Source organism: Ipomoea nil, unplaced genomic scaffold (assembly GCF_001879475.1).
Source record: "Ipomoea nil cultivar Tokyo-kokei standard unplaced genomic scaffold, Asagao_1.1 scaffold3321, whole genome shotgun sequence".
NCBI lineage: Eukaryota > Viridiplantae > Streptophyta > Magnoliopsida > Solanales > Convolvulaceae > Ipomoea > Ipomoea nil.
The window spans coordinates 3,288,768-3,309,759 of record NW_017619749.1 but is presented as its reverse complement, the minus strand read 5'-3'; the positions used below and the strand labels follow the sequence as shown (position 1 = coordinate 3,309,759).

General features: G+C 32.3%; 3 protein-coding genes across 3 annotated transcripts; all 3 read left to right on the top strand.

Moving 5' to 3' along the window:
* Positions 1-6,151: 6,151 nt before the first annotated feature.
* LOC109169806 (ATP-dependent DNA helicase PIF1-like) lies at positions 6,152-7,877 on the top strand. The gene is made up of 3 exons (XM_019318697.1): positions 6,152-6,263; positions 6,372-7,221; positions 7,832-7,877. The coding sequence occupies exons 1-3, from the start codon at positions 6,152-6,154 to the stop codon at positions 7,875-7,877; spliced, it is 1,008 nt and encodes a 335-aa protein (XP_019174242.1).
* A 583-nt stretch (positions 7,878-8,460) lies between these two features.
* Positions 8,461-9,774, top strand: LOC109169887 (purine permease 3-like). Its single transcript, XM_019318783.1, has 2 exons — positions 8,461-9,260; positions 9,367-9,774. The coding sequence occupies exons 1-2, from the start codon at positions 8,538-8,540 to the stop codon at positions 9,709-9,711; spliced, it is 1,068 nt and encodes a 355-aa protein (XP_019174328.1). The 5' UTR covers positions 8,461-8,537; the 3' UTR covers positions 9,712-9,774.
* A 6,912-nt stretch (positions 9,775-16,686) lies between these two features.
* On the top strand, positions 16,687-20,529 carry LOC109169743 (purine permease 3-like). The gene is made up of 2 exons (XM_019318636.1): positions 16,687-17,415; positions 20,015-20,529. Exons 1-2 carry the CDS (start codon positions 16,693-16,695, stop codon positions 20,375-20,377), a joined length of 1,086 nt encoding a protein of 361 aa, XP_019174181.1. The 5' UTR covers positions 16,687-16,692; the 3' UTR covers positions 20,378-20,529.
* Positions 20,530-20,992: the final 463 nt, after the last annotated feature.

Sequence of the window (20,992 nt, the reverse complement as noted above, 5' to 3'; positions counted from 1 at the left end):
ATATAGTTATGAAATTGTGGTTATATAGTTATGAATTTGTGGATATTTAGTTCATTCATTGTGGATATTTAGTTCAATCATATATTGTGGATATTTAGTTCATTCATTGTGGATTTTTACTTCATTCATTCATTCATTGTGGATTTTTACTTCATTCATTCACTGTGGATATATAGTTATGAAATTGTGGATATATAGTTATGAAATTGTGGTTATATAGTTATGAATTTCTGGATATATAAAAATGCTATTGCCGGGAATCGAACCTGATTTCTTCTTTAAGTGGGACGCGCGTTTTTTTTAACTAAAACGGCGCCGTTTTGCAACCGTATGCACCTTGCAAGGTGCATTCGGTTGCACAGCATAATTTGCGGATAGTTGACAATCGTTATGCTATAGACCCGTGTCCAGCATGCATGCTGGACACGGGTAACAGTGTCATCGTTAGGCACTGTTATCTTCTTCTTCTTCTTCTTCTTCTTCTTCTTCTTCTTCTTTTTTTTTTAAAAAAAATTTCAGACCGCTTTGTTAAAGGAGTATATGCTCATAATTTTATTACTATATGTTCATAATTGTAAGTTCATAATGTCAGAACTTTATGTTCATAATTTCATAACTGTACATTCATACTTCCATAACTGTACATTCATAATTCTGTAACTGTACATTCATAACTCAATAACCTAACTGTAACTTTATAATTTTCGAAGCTCTATGTTCACAATTTTAGAGCTCTATGTTCATAATTTTATCACTATATGTTCATATTGTAAGTTCATAATGTCAGAGCTCTATGTTCATAATTTCATAATTGTATATTCATAATTGCATAACTGTACATTCATAATTTCGTAACTGTACATTCATAATTCAATAACTGTAAAATCATAATTTTCAAAGCTCGATGTTCACAATTTTAGAGCTTTATGTTCATAATTTTATCAGTATATGTTCATAATTGTAAGTTCATAATGTCAGAGCTCTGTGTTCATAATTTTATAACTTACATTCATAATTCCATAACTGTACATTCATAATTCCATAACTGTACATTCATAATCCCATAACTGTACATTCATAATCCCATAACTGTACATTCATAATGGCATAAACGAATAACACCGTTAACGACGAAACAAAATCAAAATTTTTTTTTAAAAACTGAAATGACGCGTTTTCCCTAAAAACGACGTCGTTTTGGTCTTGTTTCCACCATACATTGTGAACACGAGTCCACTGCATAATTTGCCAATAGTTGTGGTGATCTGGACCATGGAAGTGACCTGGTCAAAATAATAGTAAGATAAGATAATATAATTACGATAATCTAATCTAATCTAACTCTATAATAAAGCAAGAAGTTTTGCCAATCATTGTTTCCCGCTCAATTGAAACTACGCCGTTTTGGGAGTGAAGATTATAGCCGTGGTTTTAATGCTGTTTACATTGAGTTGTTTCTATCTAGGAGGCTTAGCCGAAATTATTTTTGCTTTGTACAATAAATTTTTATTGCTTTGTAATACCAATGCAAGTATAGCCCGCTAATTAAATGTCTATTCATTTCCCAAGCATACATTGATAAAGTAACCTGCAAAAATAAAAATTCAAATCCTATGATCTTTGATTATAAATAAATGAGATAATAAAATTAAAATTCAAATAAAGACAACATTTAATAAAAGCTTTGATTTCCAATATTGTGGCTGTTCTTGAAAATTGTTCAAGAGCAGGCATGGAATATTTAACAGCCTATAAAAGGCTTCCTTCATAGAACTCTCTCGGCCAGATTTCACATTCCAGTAGCAGCCACAATATTGCATCAAATTTGTATCCTAGCATCATGACTTCCATGTTTGTTCCTGTCAAAAAAATCCAACCTGTACACAAGATGAGAGCAATAAGAGTATGAGATGTCAGCGTTCATTAAGTTCATGAAATTAGGGAAAGCAAGAGGTAATCCTATCTTATTATTTTTTTTTACAGCATTTTCTATCCTAAGCAATATCTATTTTTTTGTTACTGCATTTTCTTCCCTAAGCAATCTATAAAGTTATTCTTTTACTGCTCATTTCTTGCTTTCCCTGATGAAATTGCTTAGGGATGAGCATTATTATCCACCTACTGTCCCTGATGAGATTGTAAATACGTATAGCACCATTATTTTGGTGATAGATATGATTTTGAACTCTTTGAACTGCAACTTCTATATTGATACTTTTTGCTGGACTAATTCTGTACATCCAATAGGCAAGAGGAGCTCGGAGATGCTTGTGTAAGAACACATTAAGCTATTGACTGTTAATTATTCCTTTGTATAGTATACTAATCTGATGTTTTATGTTTAGGAAAATAAAGATGGTGCAAGAGGAAACACATTGCTGCAAATAGAGGTAAAATTCAAACCTAACTAATATATTATACTTATTTCAAATATTGCTACTACCTCTTATTGGAATATTCCTTTATCATTCTAACAAGTAGACATAGAAAAACAGGAAACACAATTTCTTATGTCAAAAAATGGTAAGAAACATTCCAATGATAACCCATTTCTCTTTGAGTATTTTAGGCAGAGGAGTTAGAGGACGGGGTTTGTGTAGGAATGGGTCATAAAATGCCTACAATGGATGTGAAAATTTTTCCTTTTCATAAAAACCCTAAACCCAACCTAAAATCAAACCGAAGCAATGAAAATGAAATTCAAGCAAAACATAATTTAAAATCATACCTTTTCCCTCTTTTTCAGTTCAGAATCCCTAGCTAGAAGCTCCTGCTGCTTTAAATCCTGAATTTATAGAAGCAACTAGCTGGATTGTTAAAACAATATTAACAATCTCAAATAAATTATGCAAAAAAAACATACAAATTCCTTGATTCCTGGAAAATAGTGATATTAGATTGTTATATCATTTGCCCCAACCTACAATAGGATAATTATTAAAAAGGAATTTTTATATAAAGCCATTAAATTAACAGATACTTATCTTCAATTTTTATTTTTTTATTTTTTTTTATTTTTATGTTGGCTACGTTTTCTAGCCGAAAGTATGTGCTAGGTTTTCTGATGTTGGCCCACTAATCTTATTCGGCCACTGAACATCGCGTTTTTGCATCGAAAAGGGGAGGAACAAAACAATCGTAGACGAGATCTGGACTGTCTGGGTGATAAGCAACCTGTATATTTGGGTAGAAGAAGGAAGAAGATCAAACCCGTAAGCTACATAAAAAGGAACATACTTGAGAAGAAGTGTTGTGTTTGAGGACTGGTATCGGTCATTCTGGAGGGAAGTTTGGAGTACAAGCCAATCCTGATCACAGGTAAGTTGGAGATGAAAACCCTAAGCGACATGCGATAGAATGAGAGCTGCGAAGATCGGAGTGGAAAATGAAGAAATGAAGGGGTCGTTTACTTCATCTCTCTGTTTTTCCATTTCTAGTTTTCCATTTTTCCATTTCTCCAGTTTTCCTTCTCCATTCTTCCAATTTTCCATTTCTCCATTCCTCTGTTTTCTATTTCTCCATTCCTCCAATTTTTTTAAAAAGATAATAATAAAACCAACAACAACAATAATAATAATAATAATAATAATAACAATAAGAATTTAATAATAATATTAACAATAATAATAATAATAATAATAATAATAATAATTTAATAATAATAATAATAATAATAATAATATCAATAATAATAATAATAATAATAATAATAATAGTGGCAATAATAATAATAATAATAATAATAATACTAATAATAATAGTAGTGAAAATAATAATAATAATAATAATAATAATAATAATAATAATAATTTTAATAATAATAACATTAACATTAACATTAATAATAATAATAATAATAATAATAGTGGCAATAATAATAATAATTTAATAAGAATTTATTAATAATATATGAAGAAGAAGCTTGAGAAGTTGAAGCGAAGGCACCAGCAGAGGAAGAATGAAAACATGAAGCAAAGGCGTGCTAGTCGGAATCAAACACGGGACGTCAGGATCAAGAAGTACTATTCACGCGTGTGTTTCCAATTCTCCATTTGGAGAAGTTGGTTTTGGTATTCTCCAAATTTCTTAAGAAAGTTGGAGATTGGAGATGGAATAAGCATTTGGAAGAAGATATTTGGTAAACAACTTCTCCAATTTTTATTTTTTTCACTTCTCAATTTCTCCATTTTTTGGAAAATTCTCCATTTTTCCAAGTTAGTAAACGACCCCGAAGTGTTTTGCGCATTTTAACGTAGTCTTAGGGACTGAGATACGGGTTGGCCATTAATCTCAGGTTTCGTGCTGGTAAGAAATATGTTGGGCTTAAAATTTTAAATTCTGTATATGTTTGGGTTTTAGGCAGAGTAAAAAATGTAAATGGGCTGAAAAGTGTGAAAAGAGTACATTTATTTGCGTTATTTGTATGATGAGTTTTTAATAATACAAATGAATCCTCCGTAATAAGTTACTCTAGAAATATAAAAATATATATATATGTATGTTTTTAAGTTATTTATATTATACTTTTTATATATGAATTTTAATAACATTAATAATTTTTGTTATAATTGTTAAAATAAAAATTTATATTTAATTATATAAGTTTAGGTCGTGTAATATAATTACTGGATTCACAGGTAAATTATGAATAGATCAAAGATGAAGTTTAGGATCTATGAACTTTTAGACAAATGGTATATTAAGCACTTGGGAGTTAAGAAAATTCTATAGAGGGTTTGATATGGCAATCGTAATAGTGTGGAAGTTAAGTATGTTGTTTGTTATTGAAGAATCTTGGTTGCTCAACTAAAACCTCCAAGAAACATAATAAGTAATTCTTTAATAATATTTGATTTTATAGTTCAGTTATTAGAAAAGAAATATATTTAACTTTAATAAAGAGAAAAATGTGATGTTTGTATTTAAATCGTATTCTTAAAGCATTATGATGTCACATTTTTTTATTATATATATGACTCACACGAGTGGAGTTGAATTATTTAATATTCTTAAGATCGTTGTTCATATTTAAAAAAATATTTAAGTTTGACAATATTCAAGTCATAAATAGAGAAAAAAATACAGATAAAACAATATATTGGGATCTCATTCTATGCTTAATTGATTATAGACAAACAAAAAATTGTGTAATTGTTTATTATTTGACAGTTTGTTAAACTTAATAGATTAACAATAACGAAGAGGTAATAATCTTCAAGGTCGCCCGTCTAAAAATTAAATGTAATGAATGTTCTATGATTTATTATATATTGTGAAATAAAATAATATTTACATTAAAATCATATTTTATATAAAAATATTTAATGTTATAATACAAAGTCTTAATTTATGAAAAAATAAATTATTTTAGTAAAGAAATAAAATTTGGTGTAGAATTTGATGTAATGGGTTGAAGATAGAAAAAGAAATGGTGTAAGAATATACAAAGAATATTCCTTATGGTGTAAACTCTGTCGCAGAATTTGGTGCAAGAGGGTTAAAGATAGCAATCATTATTGTGTGGATCATATTTTGTATGTTATAAAATAATGTACATTTAGTATAAAAATAATGTAATTTTAGAATATTAAAAATGTATTTTGTATTCTGAGAAATTACATTATTTGAATACTAAAAGTATATTATTTTTTATAATGTACATTCGTTACAAAAATAATGTACTTTTAATATATTAAAAATAAAAATGTATTTTCTTTTATGGTCCATACATCACTATGTGGAGCATGGTTCACACAATAATTTGCGTAGAAATAGTCTTAGGGTTAGGAGAAAACATTTTATTAATGATTTTATCTTAAGAATAGTGGTATCTTATGCCATGACAATAAACAAAATCTAAGGACAAACACTATCAAAAGTGAGATTGTTTTTAAAAAGGCATGTCTTTAACCATGTCCAAATGTATGTAGCTCTTTCAAGAGTTCGTAACCCAATGAGTTTTAATGTGGCAAAAATGTACCCTGTATACGTACGACTAAAAATATTGTGTACAAAAAAGTATTTAACAATGTGTAATAAAATTACAACGTTTATCATTTCAAATTTATTAGGTTTTCAAACGGTATATTTTTCTATCTAATTATATTATACTGTATATTCTATATATTATATTGAAGCCCTTGATCGAACTATGCGGGATTTGATGCGCTTCATAAATCCAAGGAGTTCTGATATGACATTCGGTGGTAAAACAGTTGTTTTGGGGGGCGATTTCAGGCAAATTTTACCAGTCATTCCAAAGGGTACTAGACCGGATATAGTTTGAGCGAGCATTAGCTCAACCTATCTCTGGAAATCCTGTAAAGTCCTAAGGCTGACTAAGAATCTACGTTTGAAAAGTGTTCAATCAGAAAACGAGTGCAAGGAGATCGAGGAATTTGCAAAATGGATAGCTAATATAGGTGACGGAATTATTGGGTGTCAACTTGATGGGGAGTCCGAGATTACTGTTCAAAAATATTTGTTGTTGAAGTGCGAAGATTACCCTATTGCTACAATTGTTGATAGCACTTTCCCTAATTTCCGACTGGGAATTGCTGATTTGTCATATCTTAATCATAGTGCAATTTTAGCTCCAACATTGGATGTGGTAGATGCCGTTAACCAATACATAAATGATCATAATCCGGCTGAGGGTAAGACATACTTGAGTTGGGATTCTGTGTGTAAGTCAGATGCCAATGTTGACATGTTAGCGGATTTGCACAATCTCGAATTCTTGAATGCCTTGAGATGTTCTGGAATACCAAATCATGCTTTGACATTGAAAGTTGGATCACCTGTTATGCTATTGCGAAATATTGATCACACACTAGGATTATGCAACGGTACAAGGTTAATTGTTACAAGGTTGGCTGACCATGTGTTGGAAGGCCAAATCATGTGCGGTACAAATGCAGGAACCAGAGTATTGATTCCTAGGATGTCACTTACACCATCAGATCCAAGATTGCCTTTCAAATTTCAAAGAAAGCAATTTCCTTTGATGCTATCCTATGCCATGACAATCAACAAAAGTCAAGGACAAACGCTTGCTAAAGTTGGGTTGTTGTTGAAAAAACCTGTCTTTAACCATGGACAACTATACGTAGCTGTTTCAAGAGTTAGTAACCCCAGGGGTTTGAAAATTTTGATTTGCGGGGAAAGTGTACCATGTTTTAGTACGACTAAAAATATTGTGTACAAAGAGTCTTCAATAATGTATAATAACATTCAACAATTAATTATTTAAAATTTAGTATTTTTTTAAATACTAGGTTTCTTATTATTATTATATTATTATACGTAATATAATATGTACTATATCGGTAGCCATGCATCACATTATTTCAACAATGACGTCTTCAATAATGTATAATAAAATTACTATATTCATCAATGTGTAATAAAATCACAACTTTTCATTTCACATTTTGTCAAGTTCAAATAACAATATTTTATACTGTATATATATCATACTATATATATAGCTGCGCATCGCGCGGGTGCACCTACTAGTGATCTATTAAAAGAAGGTAATTGACGCATTTATGAAAGGACAATCAAGTCAACCAATATCATCCCTTATCCTCTAAATATTATTCTCTTTCCTAAATCATCTCCTTGCCCCATTAATTATACCACTCTACAATAAATATTCAACTACTTTAAGGGAACCTAATTATCATATCCAGTAATACTTTCCTTGAAGACAGTAAATTTAACTTTACATGCACCGTCAAAACTGGTATGTGATTTTCACCTTGTGAAACTATTGTGATCATATATTTTTTTCTTTAATAATCTAACCGGAAATGTTGGCTTGTTGCAGACGGCCTGATGAGAATATGAATTGCCGTGTCGAAATAGAGTCCTAGTCTAACTCAAATAATATAGTCCTAATAGGCTCAAAGGTCACAAACCCGACAATGGAAATAAACCCCGATAAATATCATCATATGATTCATATCCCATGTCAATCACTGTTCGGATTTGGTTCTAACATACTACCAAAATAAGAGATTATCTCCCAAACTTCGAAAAGTAAAGTATTTTGCTAAGGTAATAAATCTCACTAAATCTCGGCCATTATTGTCTCTAATTCTGCCCATTCTGGATTTCTGGCCATTAAAGTCCCCCTCGACGGTCCAATGCCAAACATGCATTCTCTTCCACTACCCTTCATTGATATACAGTCTTGCCGTTGACTCTCTTCTTCTTTTTATTTTTTTCTCTCATTTATACATCTGCGAAGAGCAAGGCGACACCATTCGAAATTACCAGGCCTGCGTGTCGACAAAATCACTAAAAAATCGACAGATTAGAAGTAGGAATTAGTCGGCCTAAACATCAGGAGTGTTCAGCCGCAAACGTAGTCTGAAGTGGCTGTAATTTGTGATACTTATCTGTTAGTTGGCCCTTAGCTTGCGTTTCGGCCTCCGCCATCATCGTGAGTGCTTAAATCTTGCGCCATTGTCATTCGTCTCAGAAAAGAAATCTATTCTGGTCTTCCTTGTTGGGATTTGGAATTGGAAATAATGGAGATAACATCTAATCAGAGTGACTCTTCCAAGAAGAAGAAGAGACTACTGCTAATCTTTAACTGTATTATATTAACCATAGGCAATTCCGGCGGCCCTTTGATCACGCGCCTCTACTTTCTCGACGGAGGCAAAAGTGTATGGTTCTCCAGTTGGATGGAGACGGGCGGTTGGCCCATCAATTTAATCCCACTGGTTCTTACTTATATCCAGCGACGCAGAGCCGAAGGATCAAACGCAAAACTCGTCTTCATAACGCCTAGGATATTCATGAAGGCCGCCATCATCGGCGTCCTGACCGGAGTCGACGACTACGTCTACGCGTATGGGTTGTCGAAGCTCCCCGTCTCCACCACCGTTCTTCTCATCGCCACCCAGCTAGCCTTCACCGCCGGCTTCGCCCGCCTTCTAGTGAACCAGAAGTTCACCGCCGCCTCGGTGAACGCCATCGTGCTGCTCACAATCGGAGCCGGATGCTTGGCCATTGGCGCCAGCGGCGACCGCCCCGCAGGCGAGAGCGAAAAGGAGTATATCTTAGGGTTTGTATTGACGCTCACCGCCGCATGCTTGTACGGCTTCGTTCTGCCATGGATAGAGCTTACATACAGGACCGCGAAACAGGCGATTACGTATGCGTTAGTGTTGGAGATGCAACTGGTCATGTGTTTCTTCTCCACCTCTTTCTGTACAATCGGACTCCTCGTGAGCAAGGATTTCCAGGTATTCATTGAATTAAACAATCTCGTTTCTTCCATTACAGTTTTATCTTTATGCACACCAAGTGTTTGTCAAAATTCCTAAGAGACTATTTTTCTTATAAATGCAGACGATTCCAGACGAAGTAAGATCGTTTTCGTTAGGAGCGGGTAAGTATATTGCAGTGTGTGTTGGGAGTGCGGTTCTTTGGCAGTTGTTTTTCATGGGAGTTGTGGGTGTGAGCTGTTTCGGTTCGTCGTTGTTGTCGGGGATCTTAATCTCCGCATTAACTCCGGTGACGGAGGTTTTGGGCGTTTTGTTTTACCACGAAAAATTCCGAGGGGAGAAGGCTTTGTCTCTTGTCCTGTCTCTTTGGGGCTTCGTTTCTTACTTCTATGGCGAAATGCAGACTAGTGAGGAGGCCAAGGACCATGAATCTGAAGAGCTCAACCCTTCTCAAACTCTTCCTATTTAATATGTCCTCACGGCACAACGAAGGAGGGACAAATTATTTTGTGGTCCCGTATTAAAGATACACAATTTATATATGACTTGTATTGTATTCACAAATTTTCAAAATTTAGAAATACAATTTATATTTTAGAAGTTTGCAAATTTAATATTAAAATACATAGTTTAATACAAGGGTCTAAGCCTAGTTCATGATATAACAACTGTGAAAGAGTCTAATTCACAATGGCACAGCAAAGAGTATTCACTAGACAATCCCGGAGACCTAAAATTGCTTCGATTATATACATATCTGTGTAATGTGTATATACATCACCATCACATCACGTTTGGTTTACTGGTGGGATGAATTTGGTTTATGGCGGGATGAATTTTGAGGTAATAGGAATGTTATTCCATAATCTATTATTTGGTTCGCGAAAGGAAAAGAGGGAATTATGTTATGGTATTTGGTTGGGAAAATAAATAGAAATGAAATATTTTTTAAAAGATATAAATAACTTTATAAAAATATATGGTGGTGGAGTGGTAGTGGCGGTGGCCGTGGTAGTGATAATGGTGGGGATAGAGGGTAGTGATGGGGTGGTGGTGGTATTGGTGTTGGTGGTTGGGTGTTGATTATGATTAGAAAAGCATGATAGGTTATGTGCCGTTCATTTATCGTATTTGATCCGTTAATTGTCTATGTGTTGTCGTTAATTACGTTGAAAAGTGTCTAAGCATGGTTTCGGGTTCCACAATGGTTCCCGGGACGAAAAGTGGTGAAAAGAGTCAGTGGGGGGTAGGGGAAAAGTGGTGAAAAGTGGTGCTTTTAACTTAGGCTCAGGATAGCATGTAAGTTACCCGTGTCTAGCATGTATGCTGGACACGGGTCCATAGCATAACGATTGCATTTACTCTTTTACTCGGGTATTTTGGTTCGCGGAATAGAGATTTCTCAGCGTCCCTGTTACGCTCCATGCCGTTGGCGGTCTTGACTTCGGTGTGGCTTAGGTCTACCGTTGTGGCCTAATCAGAATCTGAATAGTAAAAGGTTTACACACCCAAGCTCAGACATCGCCCGACAAGTCTCAAACCACCGGTCTCCTACGTTCTCCGGAGAAGAAGACCCCGCTGTCCTAGAGGAGTGGATCCGGACTCTCGATAAGATTCTAGGGGTAGTAGAATGTCCGGAGGAACGCCGCGTGGAAATAGCCTCGTTCTACTTCGGACATGAGGCCGATCTCTGGTGGATCCACGAGGGACCCACCCGGTGGTGGGGGCTTGACGTTGCGAAGGGCCGCATCACTTAGTGCCTGCGCGACTTGTGTTAGTTGCTGTAGAGTTTGGGTCAAGGGGTCGTCAGTGGTGGGTTCCGGAGTCCTTGATTGCCTTCTGTTCCGCCATTAACAGGGACGCTGAGAAATCTCTATTCCGCGAACCAAAATACCCGAGTAAAAGAGTAAATGCAATCGTTATGCTATGGACCCGTGTCCAGCATACATGCTAGACACGGGTAACTTACATGCTAGACACGGGTAACTGTTATCTTTTTCTTATTATTATTTTTTTTTTTAATTTCAGACCGCTTCGTTATAGGTGTATATGTTCATAATTTTATTACTATATGTTAATAACTGTACGTTCATAACTCTATAACTGTACATTCATAACTCTATAACTGTACATTCATAACTCTATAACTGTACATTCATAACTCCATAACTGTAAATTTATAACTCCATAATTATACATTCATAATTTTCGAAGCTCTATGTTCACAATTTTAGAGTTCTATGTTCATAATTTTATCACTATATGTTCATAATTGTAAGTTCATAATGTTAGAGCTCTTTGTTCATAATTCGATCAATGACTGTACATTCATAATTCCATAACTGTAGATTCATAATCTTATAACTGTAGATTCATAACTCCATAACTGTACATTCATAACTCCATAACTGTACATTCATAATCTTCGAAGCTCTATATTCACAATTTTAAAGCTCCATGGTCATAATTTTATCACTATATGTTCATAATTGTAAGTTCATAATGTTAGAACTCTATGTTCATAATTTCATAATTGCATAACTGTACATTCATAACGGCATAACTGTACATTCATAATCCAAAAAAAATAATAATAACGCCATTAACGACAAAACACGCATGATTTTTTTTATTAAAAAACGACGTCGTTTTGGGTCCGTGTCCACAATTCATTGTGAACACGTGTCCAGGGCATAATTTGCCGAGTAAATGTAATATTATTACTTTTAATTGTAAAGTTGGCGCGATGGCCCAATTTGAAGCATATATTATTTGAAGCCCAACTAGGCCCATCACTAGTATAGTGTTTATTACTGCGTGGTCACTGAAACTTCATCATATGGCATAGATTAATTATTAAATTATTTCCGTGTTACTAAGATCATAGTCAACCTGTCACATGCTTTAGTGGTTCAATGCATGTGAATTTTTTTAAAATCAATCATGTTCTTTAATAATTTAAAAATTAAGACTAAATACGTACCAAGCGATCCAGCTTCCAGATAGTCAACTTAATTGGATGGCTTTATAATTTTTGATTTCTTCAGTTATCAATATTATAATGTTTGAGACTCCGCGTGTAAAAGCAAGTTAAGTGGATGATAATTATAACAAGATGTGACGGACTGACCCATTTAGAAGGTAAATATATTGTACATGAAGATAACATAAATCATGTGGTCCTCGTCCCGTCATGCAGCATCTATAGTTATAATATGTGGGGGTTCCAATGTTTCATTAATACGACAAAATATTGAAATTGATAGATATAATGTTTCATCTGAACTAAAAATTTAAGTTGATAGTCGGATTGCACACGTTCTTTCATGTGTGTTGACTACTTTTGATGGGCGTGGGCCGTAGTCTCATGACGCAGAAGTTCGAACTCATAACTTTCGGCATGGCTCTGATATCAAATTGAAGCATGCGTTCCATATCAACTAAAAGTTCAAACTTATAATTGGATTGCACATTTATGTTTGTGTATATTATATGCTCAACATATATAAGGTGGAATGGTCATATATATTATTTATTATTGTTAATGCGTGTACCTAACGCGGTTCAATATTGTTTGTTAAAGTAATAAAGACAATCTTATCATATTCAAGATTAAGTTAACACACTGGTATTAGTAAAATTATACCGCAATATCATTTATTTTTATTTTGAATAAGTAGAAAATTAGCACTTACTACTCAAGCATTTTCCTGTTTTTTTTTTTTTTTTTTTTTTTTTTTTGTTTTTTTTTTTGTCTCCAAAACAAAAAATTAGGTAAACTTCGCTCGTGTTGAATAACTCGCCAACCACATAGAATATGAATCTTGTGTCACTAACTCGACTGAGAAAGTACATGTTGATAAGAAGTGAACTTGTACATCATTTGACTATATAATTTATTTTGAACATACAAAATAAATGCATGCAAATACTTGAATTAGAAGTTGTTCAAGAGAAATTAGATTTTTTTTTTTAACTTGAATCATAAGTTGTTCAAGAGTAATTTTTGACATGCATGTAAATTTGTATAGAAATATATCAGCAGATTTTTTTCAATAATTGAGCAGTAACAGTTAAATGAGGATTATAAGTCAATGATGATAAATGATTGTCAACTTGGGAACTATAAATTCGCATGATTAGAATAAAAATAATGTTTTTTCCCTTTTGAGGGGGCAATACAACTCATTTACTTTTTAGAGGAATTAATATCAAAACTTATATTAGTAAAAGTAATATATTGGAATGTAAATATATATCATTATTTTAATTAGAATATATTCTTAATATATATATTTTTTTCTTCCGTTTCTACATATATACAAATATATAATCTAATCTAAAAACATAATAAGTGCCAATACAAGTTATGTCCTTGATTTTTGTCCCCTTTTTATATGCTAATAAATATATACATCATGCTTTAATTGTTGTACATTTGATTTGTATTGGACAAAATTACCCTTACACCGTTATAACACCGTTAGTATTTAATATGTCCACCAATCTTACCATACACCTACATCTATCATATCTTTTTCTTATTTTTAGTTATCATTTTATTAAAATTATCATATAACAATTAATTTAATTATAAATTATATTTTAATTAAATATTTATATGAATATTAAATTTTAATTATAAATAATATGTATATATATTATTTGTGTATACATATCAATATATCATATATGTGAATTTTAGCTTAGTATTATTTGTAAATTGTTATTATAATATATATATATATATATATATATATATATATATTGTTTTGATCAGTATATTCAAATATATGATAATTCAAAAGTATCATCACTTTAAGGAAATGTGAAATATAATTTTAACTAATTTTTAAAATTTTATTACTTAACAATATTTTAATATTGGACATAAGTTTTTGCACATCGCGTACAAAATGCTAGTATAATAATATATAGCCACATGCATGGATGCAGTCCGTCTGCCCATATTAATCTATTGCATCCATTCATATATATTCAACTCTACACATTACTTATCGTTCTTGCATATAAATCATCAATCTGCAAGCTAATTAAGGTTTCGAAATTTTTAATAATTCATCATATTATATCATTAATTAAACAACTAAGAATATATTATAGATAGAGACTGAGTGCAACGTGCGAAAACATATATATATATATATATATATATATATATATATATATATATTTCTCCGGCCGGTCGACCTAATCTCCATCATTGACCGCAGCTTATTACTTGCTTCTTTGCGGTATATGGATTCATACCAACAAAAATAAAATGCTTTCTTTTTTTTAATAATCAAAGAAATTCACAACTACTACTCAAAGGTATACACATTGTAAATTTAATTCTTAATAGCTCACAAATTACATATATAAATCACATTAGAAATATTCTGTGTTGCAAATTGTACGTTATAAATCATTTGTATTTAATTTGCAAATCAACAATAGTTATATCATGAACAGGAGTGCATGTCACAACATGCAGCCAAACACATTATATTCTTAATTTTTCCTTATATATTTCTTTCAAGTTAAATTTATTTTTATCCTTTTCTTTTTGTTCAAATAAAGCTAATGTATAAAAATATATCATTAAAACGCTCTAATTGAGGTTTTTTAAATAACACCCATATAAATAAATAAATAAATAAATAAATAAATAAATATATATATATATATATATATATATATATAAATTTTTTTTAAAAGCAAATTTATAGATACATATATAACGTTATCACTTTAGTGTAATGTTCATGTACATTAAACTTTATTTTTATGAACATATAGAAAGAACAATATGAACTTACTATAAAGTGATTGAAAATACATATGAAGTACATGTAGTTTAGTTTTTACGGACATTAAGGTTTAGGTTTATGAACATATATAACAAATATTATGAACATAGTCATGATAAATGTTTTTAAACATGATGCATCTGTAATACTTCGTAATATTTATGTACATTAAGCTATGTTTTTATGAATTTATGAAAAGAAGATTATGAAGCTACTATAGAATGAATAGAAACACATATAATACATATATATTTAGTTTAATGTTTAGGGATATTGAGGTTTAAACTTATGTACATATAGAACAAATATTATAAATATGGTACATGCATGATGAATGTTATTAAACATGACGTGTTTGGAGCAATGTTTTTATATGTGCATTAACATTTATTTTTATGAACATGTAGAAAAAAATATAATGAATCTAATTAATGTTGAGTGAAAGAAAATACATATATTATATATATGATGTATATTTAGCTCACTGTTTATGAACATTATATTACGATTTAAGATTTAAGTTTATGGACATATATAACATATTATGAATATAATGCATGATGATGTTATTAAATAAAATGTATTAATTGAAATTTAATATAAAACAACGTCATTTTAAATTAAAGTCAACTATATAACGTCAACCTTAGGTTATAATACAATCTTCCAGTTTTCTATAACTCATTATTAATTTTCCAATGCAAGCATAGACTATAATAGATTGCCAGATCAGAAACCTGCCATCCAACTAATATGATTGTTATACTTACATTTTTATTTTAAATTGGAAGATGTGTTTTTTTTTTTTTTTTCGGAATTGAAGATTCCTTTTCACCGAGTCCAATAACAACCCTATCAATAAATTATGAAAAAAATATTTTATAATCCGCAATATATATATATATATATATATATATATATATGTGTGTGTCGTTTTTATAGGTTCAAATGTTATCAACTAGCTAATATTTCACTGCACTTTGTGCACATGACATCCGGGTTGGACTCCCATATGGGAGGTTGTGAGTTCAAGCCTTAGTGGAGACGTTATTGGCTCTTTGTGCTTCTGTAGGTTGAGAAAGTAGTTATGGACAGCTACTATATTGTAATAGAGTCAGTAGCATTCAAAATAAAAAAAATAAAAAAAAAAACTAATACTTTACTGACTGTCAAAAAATAATAGTCTAATGTTAAATGACTAAAATCATAACATGAAACTAAATTTTGAAATGTCGTCAATAACAATTGACCTATGTGGAATTAAGTCTATGGCCCTGTTTGGTAAAATGGCTGTTAGCTGATTGTGTTAATTAGAGGGTATAAATAGTTGATAACATTAGCTGATTGTAGAAAAGTGTTTGGTAAATTAGCTGTTAGCTGATAGCTGTTTGGTATAATTTCTTTTCTCAAAAAGCTAATTGAAAAAGTTGTTTGGAGTAGCTTTTTGAATTTTAGCCTTTTAGAGTTGTAAAAAGCTAATTAACCAAACATTTATATTAATATTTTAACTAAATCAAACAATTAATAGTGATCAAATAAGCTAAAATTGGCCTATAGGCCAATTTTGTACCAAACAGGGCCTATATATAGCTATGCTGCCACTTTTGAGTTCCGAGTGAGATCTGAAAGCATTGAAAATGGAGGACCAAACGAGAACAAAAATGAGGAGGATCCTCCTTTTCTTGTCCTGTATAATCTTATCCATCGGAAACTGCGGCGGCCCTTTGCTCATACGCCTCTACTTCCTCCGAGGCGGCAACCGGGTATGGTTTTCCAGCTGGCTACAAACCGCCGGCTTCCCGGTCATTTTCATCCCGCTTCTCGTATCTTATCATCACCGCCGCCGGCGAGCTTGTAACGATGAAAGCACCAAAAGCAGGAAGTTCTTCCTAATCACACCGTTTTTGTCCATCGCCGCCGCACTCTTCGGCGTTTTCCTCGGCGTGGACAATTATCTCTACTCCTACGGCGTGTCAAAGCTTCCCGTGTCGACCTCGTCTCTCATCATGGCCACCCAGCTGGTCTTCACGGCCGGATTCGCTTTCCTCCTCGTGAAGCAAAAGTTCACTGCGTTTTCGATAAACGCCGTGGTATTATTGACAGTCGGGGCGGTGGTGTTGGGGCTCCGTGCCGGAAGTGACCGCCCGGCTGGAGAGTCAAACAAGGCCTATCTTTTAGGGTTCGTGTTGACGGTGGCTGCGGCGGCGTTGTCCGGGATGATGCTGCCATTGATAGAGCTGAGTTATTTGAAGGCCAAGCAGGCAGCTAGCTTTAGTGTAGTGTTGGAATTTCAGATGATTATGGGTTTTGTCGGTACTATTTTCTCCACTGTCGGGATGATCATAAACAAGGATTTTGAGGTACGTACCCAAATAACCTTTCACTTTTCTGTGTTTTTTTTTTTTAAAGAAAGAATTTTGTGCTCATTATTTGATGATATATATTGGCCCTATTTGGTAAAATGACTGTTAGCTGATTGTGTTAATTAGAGGGTATAAATAGTTGATAACATTAGCTGATTGTAAAAAAGTGTTTGGTAAATTAGCTGTTAGCTGATAGCTGTTTGGTATAATTTCTTTTCTCAAAAAGTTAATTGAAAAAGTCGTTTGGAATAACTTTTTAAATTTTAGCCTTTTGGAGTTGCAAAAAGCTAATTAACCAAACATTTTATATTGATATTTTAACTAAATCAAACAATTAATAGTGGTCAAATAAGCCAAAATTGACCTATAGGCCAATTTTTTACCAAATAGGGTCATTATGTAAACCTCATATTCCGAGTCTAGCTAGCAAAGAACACAAAGGGTAAACCTTGTTCATAGTTAATTGGCATAAGGGTCACACTTGTATGCAGAGCAGAATTATTAAAAATAGAGGTTCGGTGTAATAGTTTAATTTGGATGCAATTTTTAAATATAATAGAGTAAAACGAGAAACACAAAGATAATAATAGATAGAGAGACAACATAGGGGAAGATAGGGGAAGAGAGTTTTTTTTTTCTTTTTTTAACATTTAAATTTAAGTTAATTCCACTAGAGGTCCATTGTCTTTGGTGGCAATTTCAAATTTACTCCCAAACTATCGTTTTTGTCATTTAACATCACAAACTATTGTTTTTTGGACACTTTTAGTCATTCTCATGACTTTTCCTATATTTAGTAAGGGTATTTTTGTCTTTTCATATTTTTCTTTTTGTTATTTTTCTAGTTTTACCCGGTTTAATTGTTTTAGAACTTTAGGTAATCTCTGATTTTTAGTAATCATATTTTTCAACCGGTTTTTAGTAAAGTCCTAAATCAATTTTACCGGTTGAAATCAGAAAAATAACAAAAGAAAAATATGAAGAGACAAAAATGCCCTTACTAAAAATTAAAAAAAAAAAAATCATAAGGACTAAAAGTGTCCAAAAAACAATAGTCTTGATGTTAAATGGCAAAAACAATAGTCTAGGACTAAATTTGGAATTGCCACCAAAGACAATGGACCTTTGGTGGAATTAACCCTTTAAATTTTCACTATAATCATACAATGAGATATCTATTTATAAAGGTAAGAATTGAAAAACCTATGAAATATATATAAAGATAAAAGTTTAGAAGAGTTAGAAAATCTCTATAATTGGAGTAATTGAGTCCAAATCCATATAGACTTCAAATTATTATATTCTATAACAAAAATAAAAAAAAAATTCATACATGCAGTAGAACTCATTTTTTAATTCCCCTGGAAAGAAGAATTATAATAGGGAATATTCAATAGGAATATAAATATAACAGCACAAGTAGCTCAGCTGGTTCGGAGTGATAAATTATGGGTAATAACATAAGATTGAGCCCTAATAACATCATGTGAGAATTTCACTCAACATGGTGGGCTTCAATTCGGACATTGGCCCAATGGCCCTCTTACGGCAAATTATGCCCTGGACCCGTGTCCACAATTCATTGTGGACACGGGCCCAAACGACGTCGTTTTAAAAAAAAACGCGTCATTTAGTAAAAAAAAAAAAAAATCGCGCGCGTTTTGCCGTTAATGGCGTTTTTTTTATTTTATTTTATTTTATTATTATGAATGTACAGTTATGCCGTTATGAATGTACAGTTATGCAATTATGAAATTATGAACACAGAGCTCTAACATTGTGAACTTACAATTATGAACATATATAGTGATAAAATTATGACCATGGAGCTTTAAAATTGTGAATATAGAGCTTCCAAGATTATGAATTTACAATTATGAAGTTATGAATGTACAGTTATAGAGTTATGAATCTACAGTTATAAGATTATGAATCTACAGTTATGAGATTATGAATCTACAGTTATGGAATTATGAATGTACAGTTATTGATCGAATTATGAACAAAGAGCTCTAACATTATGAACTTACAATTATGAATATATAGTGATAAAATTATGAACATAAAGCTCTAAAATTGTGAACATAGAGCTTCGAAAATTATGAATGTACAATTATGGAGTTATGAATGTACAGTTATGGAGTTATGAATGTACAGTTATGGAGTTATGAATGTATAGTTATAGAGTTATGAATGCACATTTATTAACATATAGTAATAAAATTATGAACATATACTCCTATAACGAAGCGGTCTGAAATTTAAAAAAAAAAAAAAAAAAAAAAAAAGAGATAACAGTGCCTAACGGCACTGTTATTGCTGGACACTGGTCCAACGCATAACGATTGCCCTCTTACCTAATATCTCAAAGTATAGCATAAAAGTCATCAGCGCATAATTAAGTGGTCAAAAAGTTAAGTTTGGGTGTAGTGACTTTACAAATTGAATTCTCATTGTAAGAAAATCTCAGCCTTTAACACATCTCGTAATTTATCTCCTCTCACAATCCTCGTATCCCTCAAGGTTTAGTAGGTTTAACCGTTTAAACCTAAAGTATTGCATACAGCAGTAATAATATAGGTATTGAATTTGACAGGTAATTCCAAGGGAGGCAAGGGAATTTGAACTGGGAGTAACAAAATACTACGTATTAGCCGTATTTACTGCGATTGTATGGCAATTCTTCTTTGTGGGAGCTCTTGGAGTCATCTCCTACGGTTCATCATTGCTCTCAGGTGTCATAGTCGCGGTTCTGCTCCCCGTAACGGAGATGTTGGCCGTCATCTTCTACCATGAGAAGTTCGAAGCCGAGAAAGGCATCGCCCTGTTCCTCTCCATCTGGGGATTGGTTTCTTATTTTTACGGCGATATTAAGAATACCAAAAAAGATAATGATCAATCATCTGCAGAAACAGAGATGACCAGTGCTCCAATTGTTGCTTCCACGCAGGCAGTATAAAACTACCTAATTAAGCTATAGCGCAGCTTCTTGTCATACGCATGAAAATATATGTATGTATGTATGTGCGTGCATGTATGTAGGCTCTTATTAACAGGGAAAAAAATGTTTGTGTAATTATTTCTTGAAATGAATGCTTCATATTATTTTGATGTTAGTATTTTTTTTTTTAATAATTTACTTATTTACTCTTTATTATATTATTTTCTTACCTTAAATAACAATGCATTCCGTTAGTATAAACTTTAATAACAGAATATTTCATTAATTATTTATTATTTTAACTTAATTATCTTTATCTTTATATATCTAGTGTTTATCTACTATACTAATAAGAGCCTAAGAGAGTTAGATCTATAATGAGTAAAAAAATGACAGTCACAATTTTTTAATCAAGTGAATAGCTCAGATTGATAATTTAAGAGTCGTCGTTAATTCACTATTAAATATACCTCTTATGCTAAATCTCGCCAGTCATAAGGAATTTAGCCCTTGCGTCAACGTTCAGAAAATTGCAAGGATATCACGATTTTCCTTGGAACCTTCGAGTCGGCGCCAAAACCTCCAATTCAGCACAGTTCCATCGTTCAGAATTTGTCGGGAACCTTGGAACCT